General features: G+C 36.2%; 6 protein-coding genes across 6 annotated transcripts; 4 read left to right on the top strand and 2 right to left on the bottom strand.

The window, feature by feature from the left end:
- Positions 1–159: 159 nt before the first annotated feature.
- On the top strand, positions 160–627 carry PBP4 (Pbp4p; the record flags this gene model as incomplete). The annotated part of the gene is made up of 1 exon (XM_071051750.1): positions 160–627. The coding sequence occupies one exon, from the start codon at positions 160–162 to the stop codon at positions 625–627; it is 468 nt and encodes a 155-aa protein (XP_070907140.1).
- A 745-nt stretch (positions 628–1372) lies between these two features.
- MCH1 (Mch1p) lies at positions 1373–2797 on the top strand (the record flags this gene model as incomplete). Its single annotated transcript, XM_071051749.1, has 1 exon — positions 1373–2797. One exon carries the CDS (start codon positions 1373–1375, stop codon positions 2795–2797), a length of 1425 nt encoding a protein of 474 aa, XP_070907139.1.
- Positions 2798–3885: 1088 nt separating this feature from the next.
- On the top strand, positions 3886–4971 carry PSA1 (mannose-1-phosphate guanylyltransferase; the record flags this gene model as incomplete). Its single annotated transcript, XM_071051748.1, has 1 exon — positions 3886–4971. The coding sequence occupies one exon, from the start codon at positions 3886–3888 to the stop codon at positions 4969–4971; it is 1086 nt and encodes a 361-aa protein (XP_070907138.1).
- Positions 4972–5583: 612 nt separating this feature from the next.
- Positions 5584–7998, bottom strand: MBP1 (transcription factor MBP1; the record flags this gene model as incomplete). The annotated part of the gene is made up of 1 exon (XM_071051747.1): positions 5584–7998. One exon carries the CDS (start codon positions 7996–7998, stop codon positions 5584–5586), a length of 2415 nt encoding a protein of 804 aa, XP_070907137.1.
- Positions 7999–8688: 690 nt separating this feature from the next.
- Positions 8689–9633, bottom strand: RNJ42_01581 (uncharacterized protein; the record flags this gene model as incomplete). The annotated part of the gene is made up of 1 exon (XM_071051746.1): positions 8689–9633. The coding sequence occupies one exon, from the start codon at positions 9631–9633 to the stop codon at positions 8689–8691; it is 945 nt and encodes a 314-aa protein (XP_070907136.1).
- Positions 9634–10869: 1236 nt separating this feature from the next.
- RNJ42_01580 (CRAL-TRIO domain-containing protein) lies at positions 10870–12105 on the top strand (the record flags this gene model as incomplete). Its single annotated transcript, XM_071051745.1, has 1 exon — positions 10870–12105. One exon carries the CDS (start codon positions 10870–10872, stop codon positions 12103–12105), a length of 1236 nt encoding a protein of 411 aa, XP_070907135.1.
- Positions 12106–12232: the final 127 nt, after the last annotated feature.

Below are 12232 nucleotides of genomic sequence, written 5' to 3'. Positions count from 1 at the left end.
AAAGATGGAAAAACCTGTGAAGGTGAGAGACACAAGCCAATACCACCAAGTAATATGGAGATTTGATTAATTACTTAATTCTTTTCTTTATATGATTATAATTTAACATCTAGGGAATCCAAAAAGGGACCAAAAAAAAAAAAATAATAAAAAAATAGAATGGCATCTCCTGCTCCACAGAAACCTAAATTGACGGGATGGGCACAGGCTGCCTCTAAGGCGATGCCAAAACAGATGCAGAAACCAATTGTGGTGAAGGCTGCCAAGAAATCTGCATCTCCTGTAACTTCCTCTGGTCCTTCTTCTGCTTTCTCTTCAAACTCAAATTCCAATGATAAAACTAATACAAGCTCCAATACAAATACAAGCTCTAATACAAATACTAGCACTAATACTAATCAGAAGAGACAGCAGAGACCTCCATATAACAGAGATGAGGTACGAGGTATGATGAATCAATTGTACAAGGACAATGTAGGGTCTGCAAAGACTTTCAAAGAGGTGCTACAAGATACTGATTTGGCTGATATGACTGATTCTGCTGATTGGGGTACTGTTACAAACAAAAACAACAGGAACAAAAAGTATGGAACTATTGCAGATATTGCAAGAATACTAAGAAACTAGGTTCTACTTTCCGAAATAAAAGCATCCTTTTTATTTTTTTTTCATTTGAATTTTATTTTTACATTTAAAAAAAATACCTAACCACCCCTAATCCCTGCACTAAGACATTTCCATGATAACGACGATAATATTAAATTAATAAAAAAATAATAAAAATCCAACTAAAGAATACAAAAACTCCTTTTGCTAATAAATCATTCATTTAATTGAGCATTGAATTAAAAAAAAAAAAACATAACAAAATATTTAATAACAGCATAAAAAGAATGAAGAACAAACACACAAAGAAATAACAACTACTGAGCATTCAACCCCCCCATATTTAACTCTATAAATAGTATTTTTCATCTAAATTATATCAATCTTGTACTTTTTAAGCATGCCAATTTAATTAAAGTTATAATATAGTTAGTTTAAAATACCGAATCACGTGATATATTTAAGGGATTACATTAACGAAACCCAAAAAATATATATTTTAGAGTGCAAGTTTAATTAAATAATCGAATGTTGACTCATGATCCTAAGCAAAAGAGAGGATTAGATATTAAATCGTCTCATCCAAACTAATCTGTCTTTAGAAAGATATCTATTTTTTGCATATAGGATTCATTATATTATAAGATCATATAACTAGAATACTAATTTAAGTTTTTAAAGGAGAAACTGGGAGGTTTAAAAGTTAGTATAAATATTTCACTTTTCTCGAAAGAAAAAGTTACTTTCGCATTATAAGAACTTAACCATGGCATTATCAAACATAGAACACTACTTATCATATCATTTAAGGATATTGCTTCCGCAAGTTCTCTCATCAAAGACTTCACATAGGATGGCCTATGTGTTCGCCCTATTTGCCGCTATTACATCCGGGTTTGTCTCGCTTATATCTCTGTATGCCCAACCATGGCAGGAGCATCTTTCTTATACATCGTGGCAAATAAACATGATTGTCACTATAATTAACATGGGTATGTACCTGACACCCCCAATCCTAGGTATTGTGGCAGATGCACACGGGCCAATTACTTTAAGTTTGACTTCTATCGTTGGTTTCGTCCCCTCCTATGCTTATTTAGCTCGAACTTTCAATAGAGATGAACGTTTAATTACTGAAGATGATGGATCTTTTACTCCAACTTTGATCAGTTTTTTTATTATAGGTGTTGCAACAAGTGGTCTGTTCTTCAGTGCACTAATTACATGTGCCAAGTTATTCCCAAATACTAAACTACTGTCTATTAGTATACCTACGACGTGCTATGGGCTTTCTAGCTTGATCGGTTCGCAGTTTTTAAGAATGAAATATTTTCACCCAATTGACTATCCATACTTAGATCTCGGTCGAGTATTTAAGGCATTCGCATGGATATATGCGGTCATTGGTATTATGGTTTGGATTGCTACCAGTAAAGTAGCAATGATTGAAGACGATGCTGATCGTACTGAAGAAACTGAAGAATCTAGATTGCTAAGCGAGAACAATAGCTCTCATCAGCATAAAAACCTGTGGAAGGTCCTATCCGACCCTATACTCTATGTCTTCGGTATGACTATTTTCTTAGCACTAGGTCCATTAGAGATGTTTATCGCCAACATGGGCTCGTTGACAAATGTGATAGCTGGTCATGAACCACAACTATCGAGTGCACTGTTATCCGTGTATGCATTCACTTCTACGATTACTAGACTCACCACTGGTCTTATTACCGACTACTTTAACAAGAAACAAATTTCAGTAAAATGGATCCTACTGTTCTTCTTAGCAATTGGGTTAATAACGCAAGGAAAAATTTATTTACTGTCCGTAACATCAAGTGGTCGCCATGGGGACACACGTGAAGTAAGTAATGATTTATTCTCCGTTGGAATAATGCAAGGTATAGCCTACGGTGGTTTATTCACCATCTATCCTACACTAACATTGATGGTATGGGGAGACAAACTTTTTGGGACAGCTTACGGTACACTAATGATTGCTCCTGCACTTGGCTCCGCCTTGTCTTGTATGATCTATGCCAATATATACGACACAAAATGTGCCTCTGAATCAGGCCAGGGATCTTGTATCGCTCCTGTCTACGAAAGTACAGCTCTACAATTCCTCATAGCCATCATCCTCACAATTATAGTCACAATCGCCTGGAGAAGAAGAAGAATTCGTCTATAGTAAGGAGGTAGTGCCGAAATAAGAAGAAAATAGTAAGGTTTCATTTCTAGGAATTATTAATAGATTCCCATTTTTTTTTTTTTTTTTTTTTTTTTTTTACACTGAAGAGTAGAAAAAGAAAGAAGTCAACTACGGTCGTTTCCATATTATTTTAAAAAAAGTCCTCTTTTAACAACAATATTAGTTCATATTTTGAAATTTGAACATGAGCTTTTTTAGAACTTCACTGGTCTACTAGTATTTAAACACGCTGTCCAGCTACTATAAGTCCCAAGAGTCCATTTTTTTGGTCTTCGACTTCTACGCTCAATATATTTCACTTCAAAAACAGTTTACACCCAGAAACACCCGTAGCATAAAGTTTTTCCGAAAAAATTTTCATTAATAAAAAGAATTGCCTTCTGCATATGTTTCTGAGAAAACCACCATTTAGTAACTTTTTTTTCGCGTTCTCCTACATGTGTTTCTGTGTGTCAGTTGACAAAACCAGCAGTAAGTTGTTCCGGACCCATTTCTAAGGCTTTTTATGTTTAATTATTTTCAATGTTTCTTTTTAATCCATCAAAGAGAGAGCTTTTGTATAATAATGGAATTCTTGCTTTCCGAATAGAGAAGGTGCATAAAAATGGAAGGAAGCAAAGGACCCTTGAGAGGGATTGGAAGACTACTTTAAAAGTCAGAAAATACTGTCTTTTTTTTTTTTTTCAACTAATAGAACAGTTCAATTTCGCGTTGCTTCGAGTAGGCTGTGCTTGAAAAAAAATTTTCTTTTTACTTGTTCCTCTATGTTTCCTTAATATTGACAAGAACAAACAAAACTTGGTCGACGTCGACGTGTTGTCGAAATGGAACCGCGTTCTTTTTCTCTTGAAAAATTAATATATAAATTCCATTCGCAATAACAAACTGGAATTGATTTTTTTTTGTGTTTCTAATAATACCTTCTATTTTTTTTTTTTTAATTATTTAATTTGGAGTTGTTCTTTTCTCACATAAAAGAGTTCTTTGACTAGAAATATCTGCACGTCTTTCATTATTAAGAACGGCATAAATTTTCATTCAATATAATTAAAAGAAATTAAAATAAAATGAAGGGTTTAATTTTGGTTGGTGGTTACGGTACCAGATTGAGACCATTGACATTGACTGTCCCAAAGCCATTGGTTGAATTCGGTAACAGACCAATGATCTTGCACCAAATCGAGGCTTTGGCCAACGCTGGTGTCACCGATATCGTTTTGGCTGTTAACTACAGACCAGAAGTTATGGTCGAGACCTTGAAGAAGTACGAAAAGGAATACGGTGTTAGCATCACTTTCTCTGTCGAAACCGAACCATTGGGTACTGCTGGTCCTCTAAAGTTGGCTGAAAAGGTCTTGAAGAAGGACAACTCTCCTTTCTTCGTCTTGAACTCCGATGTCATCTGTGAATACCCATTCAAGGAGTTGGCTGAATTTCACCAAGCTCACGGTGGTAAGGGTACCATTGTTGCCACCAAGGTCGATGAACCATCCAAGTACGGTGTTATCGTTCACGACATCGCTACTCCAAACTTGATTGACAGGTTCGTCGAGAAGCCAAAGGAGTTCGTTGGTAACAGAATTAACGCTGGTTTGTACATTTTGAACCCAGAAGTCATTGACTTGATCGAAATGAAGCCAACCTCTATCGAAACCGAGACTTTCCCAATCTTGGTCGAACAAAAGTCGTTATACTCCTTCGACTTGGAAGGCTTCTGGATGGATGTCGGTCAACCAAAGGACTTCTTGTCTGGTACCGTTTTGTACTTGAACTCCGTCTCTAAGAAGAACCCAGAGAAGTTGACTAAGGGTGATAACATTGTCGGTAACGTCATGATTGACCCATCTGCCAAGATTGCTGCCTCCGCCAAGGTCGGTCCAGATGTAGTCATTGGTCCAAATGTCGTCATCGGTGAAGGTGCTAGAATCACCAGATCCGTTGCTTTGGCTGACTCTTGCATCCAAGACCACTCTTTGGTTAAGTCTACCATTGTCGGTTGGAACTCTACTGTCGGTAAGTGGTGTCGTTTGGAAGGTGTCACTGTTCTAGGTGACGACGTCGTTGTTAAGGACGAAGTTTACGTTAACGGTGGTAAGGTCTTGCCTCACAAGTCTATTTCCGCTAATGTTCCAAGCGAAGCTATTATCATGTAAGCAAACATTTTCTTTTGCATTCAAGATATTTATTCCATTAGTAACTATTTTTTTTTCTGTTAAAAAAAAAAATTCCAACAATTATTTTTCTATCACATCACTGTATTTTTAATTTACTAAAGCTCATTTTATTTTTAATTATCGGTTTGGATACAAAGTAAAAAAAAAAAAGAATCATTGGGAACTTTCTATTCTATCTTATATTAAGATATCTAACCGAGCTTGATGATACGATTTCCAATTATAATCTTTTTTTCAGGATAATTTTACGAAAGAGTAAGAAATCATATTTGTAACATTTATGGTTCTTCCTAATAACCTCATTTTCATCTAAAAATATGTTTAATACAATTAATTACCGAGAAAAGTTGCATTTTGTTAAGTCAACATGTTGGTATCAAGTAAAAGGTTATTTTATTTCTGTGAAATAAAGTCTATTATTTTCATTGTAACCATAAATAGCTTTTCTCAAAACTCTATCTTATATAACCAAGGAAATACCTTTATATATACATTAATGCATGTTACGTTTCCATGTTTATTTTAGCAAGAATGGATTTAAAAATATTTAGAACTGGGCGATAAGCAAAAGTTGTGCTCAATATTAATTACTTATGTATTATTACTTATTAGGGTCTGCAATATGATATCCAGACAGTCATCAACATCCTCAGTTTTCATTTCCGTACCTTCACTAATCATCTTCCTATATTTATGTATCTTTCTAGTGTCTTCGTAATTATACAGCAGCTCAGATATTTTTCTTTTTCTCCGCAGCTGTAAAATGGTCAATTCTTTTGCGACATCAATTCTCTCCTCAAGACTAGAAGCACTAGGGTTCATAGGCATGTTATCACTATTAGCAACTCCTTCTAGTCTTCTTTGTTGGCGATATTCTATTCTATTTCTCAGATACATCATCCCCTTTCCAATTTCCAATTTTAGGTCCTCTACTTCCTTCTCTTGTGCAGCGATCAAAGTATTAATGTCATCATTCCCCCCATTTTCCAGTAGTTCCTTTGTCCTTTTAGTTGTTCCCTCAACAGTCTTTTTTATACTTGCTAACATAGCATTCAAATTTTTGCATTCGTTCCCTTGCTTTTTATAATTCTCATCAAGGTTATCAGCTACAAGTTTTATACTGTTTACAATAGCTGGGATCCCACGATTCAAGTTAGTTGCAGCCTGTGATGCATATAATACATCTGCCATAGGAGAAGCGATTATATCATGTCTACTTGGTGATAAAATGTCTTTATGATCACTGTTCTCAGATATATTCGACAGCTTATTCTGTTTTTCTTTCTTTAAGAGTGACGATCCTCTCCTAGTATTGGCATTATCAGTTTGTTGTGACATCGATACTGACCCCTGTGACTGCATGTGAATATCTTGAAAGTGCTCATTCATAATTTCTGTTGGAGTCCGGCCATCATTATTAATCACAGTACTTAGGGCACCATTTTTAACCAGCATATCGAAGAATTCCCTATCATTATTTCGTGCAGCAATGTGTAGAGCCGTCTCTCCATTTGAGTCTTCAGTATTTAACAGAAGTTCAATCCTATACTTGGGAGAAATATCTTTTATTTTAGATAGAAGCACATTTAAATAATAAATTGCGGATGGTGTCGATGATTTTCTTTTTACAATATGATGCAATACGGTCTGGCCCTGACTGTCAATATCAAATACTGTATCACTTAACAGCTCAAAAATCCTTGGGAACGAGCGTCTAGTATAAGAATTGTGGAACATCGCACTTCTCATCAATGGGGTTTGGCCCTTTGAGTTAGCAGCACGTATATTGGTCCCAGTATTATACAACGCTTCTAATATAGGGAGATTTCCCATGGAGCATGCCCAATGAAAAGCGGTATGTAATTCAGGATCAATTGGTGCATCTATAAAAGGCGCGCTATGAGGTGGCGGAGATAGAAGATCTTGAGGTACAGTTTTACTTGACCTCATTTCGTTCGAAATAAAATAGTCAACCAGTTTTGTAAGATAGTCATTGACCTTTTCATTGATATCGGTAGCTTGAGGCCTACTTTGAACAGAATAACGAGGGATTAAACTTATGACAGGTGACGTACCGCCACTACCTAATCTCTGATCAAATGGTATATCTTCAGTCAAGTGACTAGGAGAAGTAGGTAATGAGGATGAAGATGATGGCGTAACTGACATATCATTAGTCCTTCCCTCGTTTGTATCAGCTTTAACTAGAGATGATTGATGACTTGGCCGCAGAAGCTCTGTATCAGGTACCTCAATATCACTAGATAGTCCGTCATCAATATCAATTTCATGTAATTGCATGTGCCTAGGGGGTTTCTCTGTTTTGGTGTGATTCAGACTATTGACCCTCTTCATTTCAGTAGAATAGCCTTGTATTTGATTCGGTATTTCAGGTTTTGCAAACGCCATATCACTCTGGGATCTTTGAATACCAACTCCAAGTTTTCTTTTGCTAGCTAATGTACTATTTGGTGGTCTACCCCTTCTTCTAGTTACCACAGGATTGACTACAGTTACATTATCAAAATTCTGATCCGTTGCTTTTGTAGTTGGTTTTCTTGTGCTGGCTCGTGTTTTCCCTTCACCCATGGCTGGTGTACTAACACTTCTTCCAGCCTTCTTTACCTTTGTTGAACCGGACTTTGAAGCATGGTGATGTTTTGGAGCTGGGGGTGGTGCCGCATCACCATTGTTCTCACTGAAGTCAAAAAGCGGTTTCAGGTCACTATATACTTCAAACTTTTCAGCTAGATTTATTGCTATATCCAAGGGAACCCACGTACCTTGATATTTACCAAACCCACCTTGAACCTTTTCATGTTTCTCCTTCAGCACTTCTTTTTCCAAGATTCTCGTTCTTTTAGCCTTGGCAAAGTTAGCTGCCTTTAATATATGTGTGGCATTGACCCACCCATCATTTTTCCTTTTCATAATAGACCCCGTCGGGTGGATGAACTCGTAAACATCGACACCAGAGTATTTAGCAGAATATATTTGATTAGACATGATCTCTCTAAACTACTGGAAAAAAAAAATTAATTGTGCAAAATAATTAGCTCAATCAGATACCCAAAAATTAGAAGTACAAACCGTGATACTACCAAGTAATATACCTATAATTCTAATCAAAACCTATTATAATGAAAGTCAAAACGTTATGATACAACCCAAATGAAGAAATACAATATAATCTTATCCAAACAAATAGTGGCTTCAATTCAGAAAGATATATTTTTTTTATCTAGTTCTATTATTTTTTCTTGGAATTAAAAACTGTACAATCTCTTGTTAACAGTTACTGACAGCACTACTTCCCCTTATTTATCAAAAATAGGATATACCTAGTCGATGAATATAATTCAATTAAAAAAAATGAGAGAATGGGTAAGGGTATAAGAGCGTCCAGTACAGGCTTCAATATATCCAATTGAGAAGTGAATCGTTATGTATATCAACAGAAAATACCACCTCTTGTGCTTGCTAATGAAACCAAATAAGTTGATTACCTCTCTGCTTGTGATTTGTTTACCTTTAAATTTTCAAAAAAACGAGTCCCTTTGGCCAACCATCAAAAAAACAAACAAACAAAAGAAAAAAACCATAAAAAATTCGGTGAGAGAGGAACCGGGTAACACTCTTTTTTGATCCGGTTCAGTTAAATACAGCTATGGGAAAGCTCGAGAGTCGCCATCAAAATCATTTATTTTGGTCCATTTCTACTGTTGAAGCAAAAATATTGTATAGACATCGAACCAGCTCCACATTGTAGTTGACTAGACCTCTTTTGTAAGGTAGATTATTTACGTTTAAGTCTCCTTTTCCCCCGTAGAAGTTGTGGCCGGCACCATCAATGTATATTAATCGATGGTGGCCCTTGAATACCGTAGCGTAAGCAAGCGATGCATCAATTGGAGGCACTATCTCATCGTCTGTACCATAAATCGAAACTATGCTGGATTGCTTTGTGATTTTTGAGTATATCTCGGTGTTAACTTGTATCACTGATAATGTCTCAGTTTTTGGCATCCATACCTTCTGGAGACGCCCGTATCTTAGAGTTGTGGCATAGGTTCCACCTCTCTCTTGCCAACCAGGGTGGTTTCTATTACACCTGTCCAGAAGGCCATTACCATCGAACCTACCCGAACAATTGACAAGTAACGGGATAGTACCGATCTCCAAATTTAGAACAAAGTTAAACATTGCCAACGAGCCACGCGAATGCGCAACAATCGCATATAATTGTAATTGTGAAGCACCAAATAAACTTTGACAAACAGTGGTATCTTGTAGTGCGTCATTTATCAGTTTAATATCATCGACATCATTTGCAATTGTCCTCCCTACACTTGGATCAGGAGCATCTTCAGAGTCTCCTAGACCTCGAAAATCTAATCTTATCGAAAAGAACCCGAGGTCTGCTAATCTCTCAGCCAAGAGAGGCTGATATATAGCATTCTTGTGGGACAGACTCCCGTGTATCATCAGAACCAATTTAGCTACATTGGGAAACCTGGAAGGTATAGTAACTATGCAAGCCAGTCCATCCCCCTTGTGTAAATTGGCATCGCGAAGATAAACAAATCTTTCATTTTCTTTGAGCTCATAGTTCTCAGTTGTACTATGTCTCACTTCTAACATCGTGTTCACTATATCCACGAATCAGCCTTCAAAAAAAACAAGAGAAGAATGGATAAACAGATTTACAACAACGCGATTATTAATTATACCCGTTACCCCACTACTGCTATATTCATATTTTTTCCCCTTCCCTTCCCTCTTCCTTTCTTATTAACAGTCGAACCGGTCTCTTTATTGCACTCTCTCAGCCTTCTTTCTTACTTTTGTGTTCCTACACGTCTTTCTCCGGACTGGAAAAAGGAATTGCTAAAATGATACAAGAGAACTATTTAGAGTTATGTTAGAAGGCAGTTTAACAAACTATCCATATGCTAAAAAAACTGAGATTAATGCTCGAGGAATTATCATTACTCCCCCCGCACTAACGAACGTAATTCGGAACATTGGTACATCCACATGTTCGATTGTAATCCACACTTACATAATGGTCAGAGTAGAATATCCTCGGTATCCACATAGCATCTCAGCCAACTGTTGTTCACATAGCTATGACATATCAGTTATGAAGCATATAATAAATTAAAACAAATAAACTAATAATAGAAGGATGAATGTCATCGAGGCCAACAAAAAAGCTGATGATTCGTTATGGTCTCCACAGAAACGACTGCAGAGGAACCACTACTCATAGAAATCACTGTAGTATAATTACAGAAAAAAAGAAATTAGTTGGGAGAACAATGGGAGGAAGAACTCTGCGTGTTTGTTCTGTAGATCTGTTTAAGAGATCTTGGGTGCATCTGCGGTGCCTTCTGGGGGAACAATGGATGGGAGAGTTGCCCTGGATAATTTCAATTCTCTTTTTGAGCTGGTGGACCCTCCCAGAAGACTGCTTTTATATACGATAGCTAGCAGCAAGCGAACTACGTTTGCTGTCCATAACCCTACAACAGCTGTGAATGGATCCTCTTATTCTCTATACAGTACTTTCCTCAAATTGCGGATATGTCAATCCTACCGAGGCTTTCAATAGACAAACTTTCGTATATTTGGGATTTGTAGAAGCTTCTACGCTGCACAAGTATGTAAGTGAGTAATACGGCTGCTTTATTTCGCCAGCTTATAAAAAAAATAATTCTTTGTATTTACAGAATTGCTGCAATAGATTTGTGTATAATAAGGAGACAACGCACTATATTCTATATATATACAAAAATTTTTGATATATTTGATATCGAAGAAATCCTAAAGTTCTTTTTGCTAGTTTATATATAGACCAAGTAATATAATACCAAAATGACAGTGGATGACTACGCATTCAGAGTTAGAAGTCTTGATGAAGAACAATTAAGAATATTAAAAGGTGTCTGGGCAGAACTATTCAAATTTTGGGGAATCCGTATAAATTCAGATGCTATCTCAGCACAACATAGAAAGCGTGCTATTAGTACCTCTGATGTGAAAAAGAACCGTTCCAGATCGAGGTCTACTATTTTTAGAGTCCATACATCTTCAGAAGTCGAAGAATGTGAAGATACAAAGAAATTGTCTGATGTACACGAATCACTACAAGATATGAATCCAGATGAAACTCGTGATGATTTCTGGAACATGATTAGAGGTGATTTCCCAGATGCACTGCTATTAAGGTTCATTCGGGCCAGAAAATGGGATCTTGATAAGTCCCTGGAGATGATTGCGAAGACCATGGAATGGCGAGTTAATGAGTCAAAAGTTGACACCATTATTTATGAGGGTGAAAGAGCTGCCTACACTAACGGTCAAGAAGGTTTTTTAAAAAACTTGACTCTTCAAAAGGCAGTAATATGTGGTAGAGATAAAGAAGGAAGACCTATTGTTTGTGTTCGCCCAAAATTACATCGTGCTAAAGACCAAAATTTAGAAGAGATGAAGAGATATTCTCTCCTAATTATAGAACAAGCAAGATTGTTCCTAAAAGATCCAGTAGATACTGCAACAGTAATATTTGACCTTTCCGACTTTTCTATGTCTAACATGGATTACGCCCCTGTACAATTTCTAATAACATGCTTTGAGGCTCATTATCCAGAATCTTTAGGGAGACTTTACATCCATAAAGCACCTTGGATATTCTCACCTATTTGGAAAGTTATTAAAAAATGGTTAGATCCTGTAGTAGCATCCAAAATATATTTCACTAAAACTACAAATGATCTAAAAGATTATATTGATTGTGATCAATTACCGGAATACTTGGATGGCACAAATAAAATCGACTTAAATAACTACAAAAAAATCGACGAATCACATGACAGACTGCTAAATGATCATAATACTAGAAATGAAATCCTTGAGAAGAGGAGAGTCATAATCAATAATTTTATTGATGTCACTAGAGGTTGGATCGAAAGTAATAATAGCACAGAATCATCAACGTTGCTAATGCAGAGAATAAGCATCGGAAGACAACTGTCATCCAACTATTCAGAATTAGATCCCTACATTCGCTCACGTTCAAAGTACGATATAAATGGTATGTTAGATATCTAAAGTATGAGTACGTATTGAAAATCAAAACAAAAGATACATTCATAAAACTTTGATAATACGTAGATGTTTCCCGGCGAAGACTATCAAATGTTTACAATAGTATATGGAATTAATAGGCATATTTACA

Source organism: Nakaseomyces bracarensis (assembly GCF_045282275.1).
Source record: "Nakaseomyces bracarensis strain CBM3 chromosome Unknown Scaff7_0, whole genome shotgun sequence".
Taxonomy (NCBI): Eukaryota; Fungi; Ascomycota; class Saccharomycetes; order Saccharomycetales; family Saccharomycetaceae; genus Nakaseomyces; species Nakaseomyces bracarensis.
The sequence above is the reverse complement of the archived record's forward strand: the minus strand, read 5'-3'. Positions and strand labels throughout refer to the sequence as shown.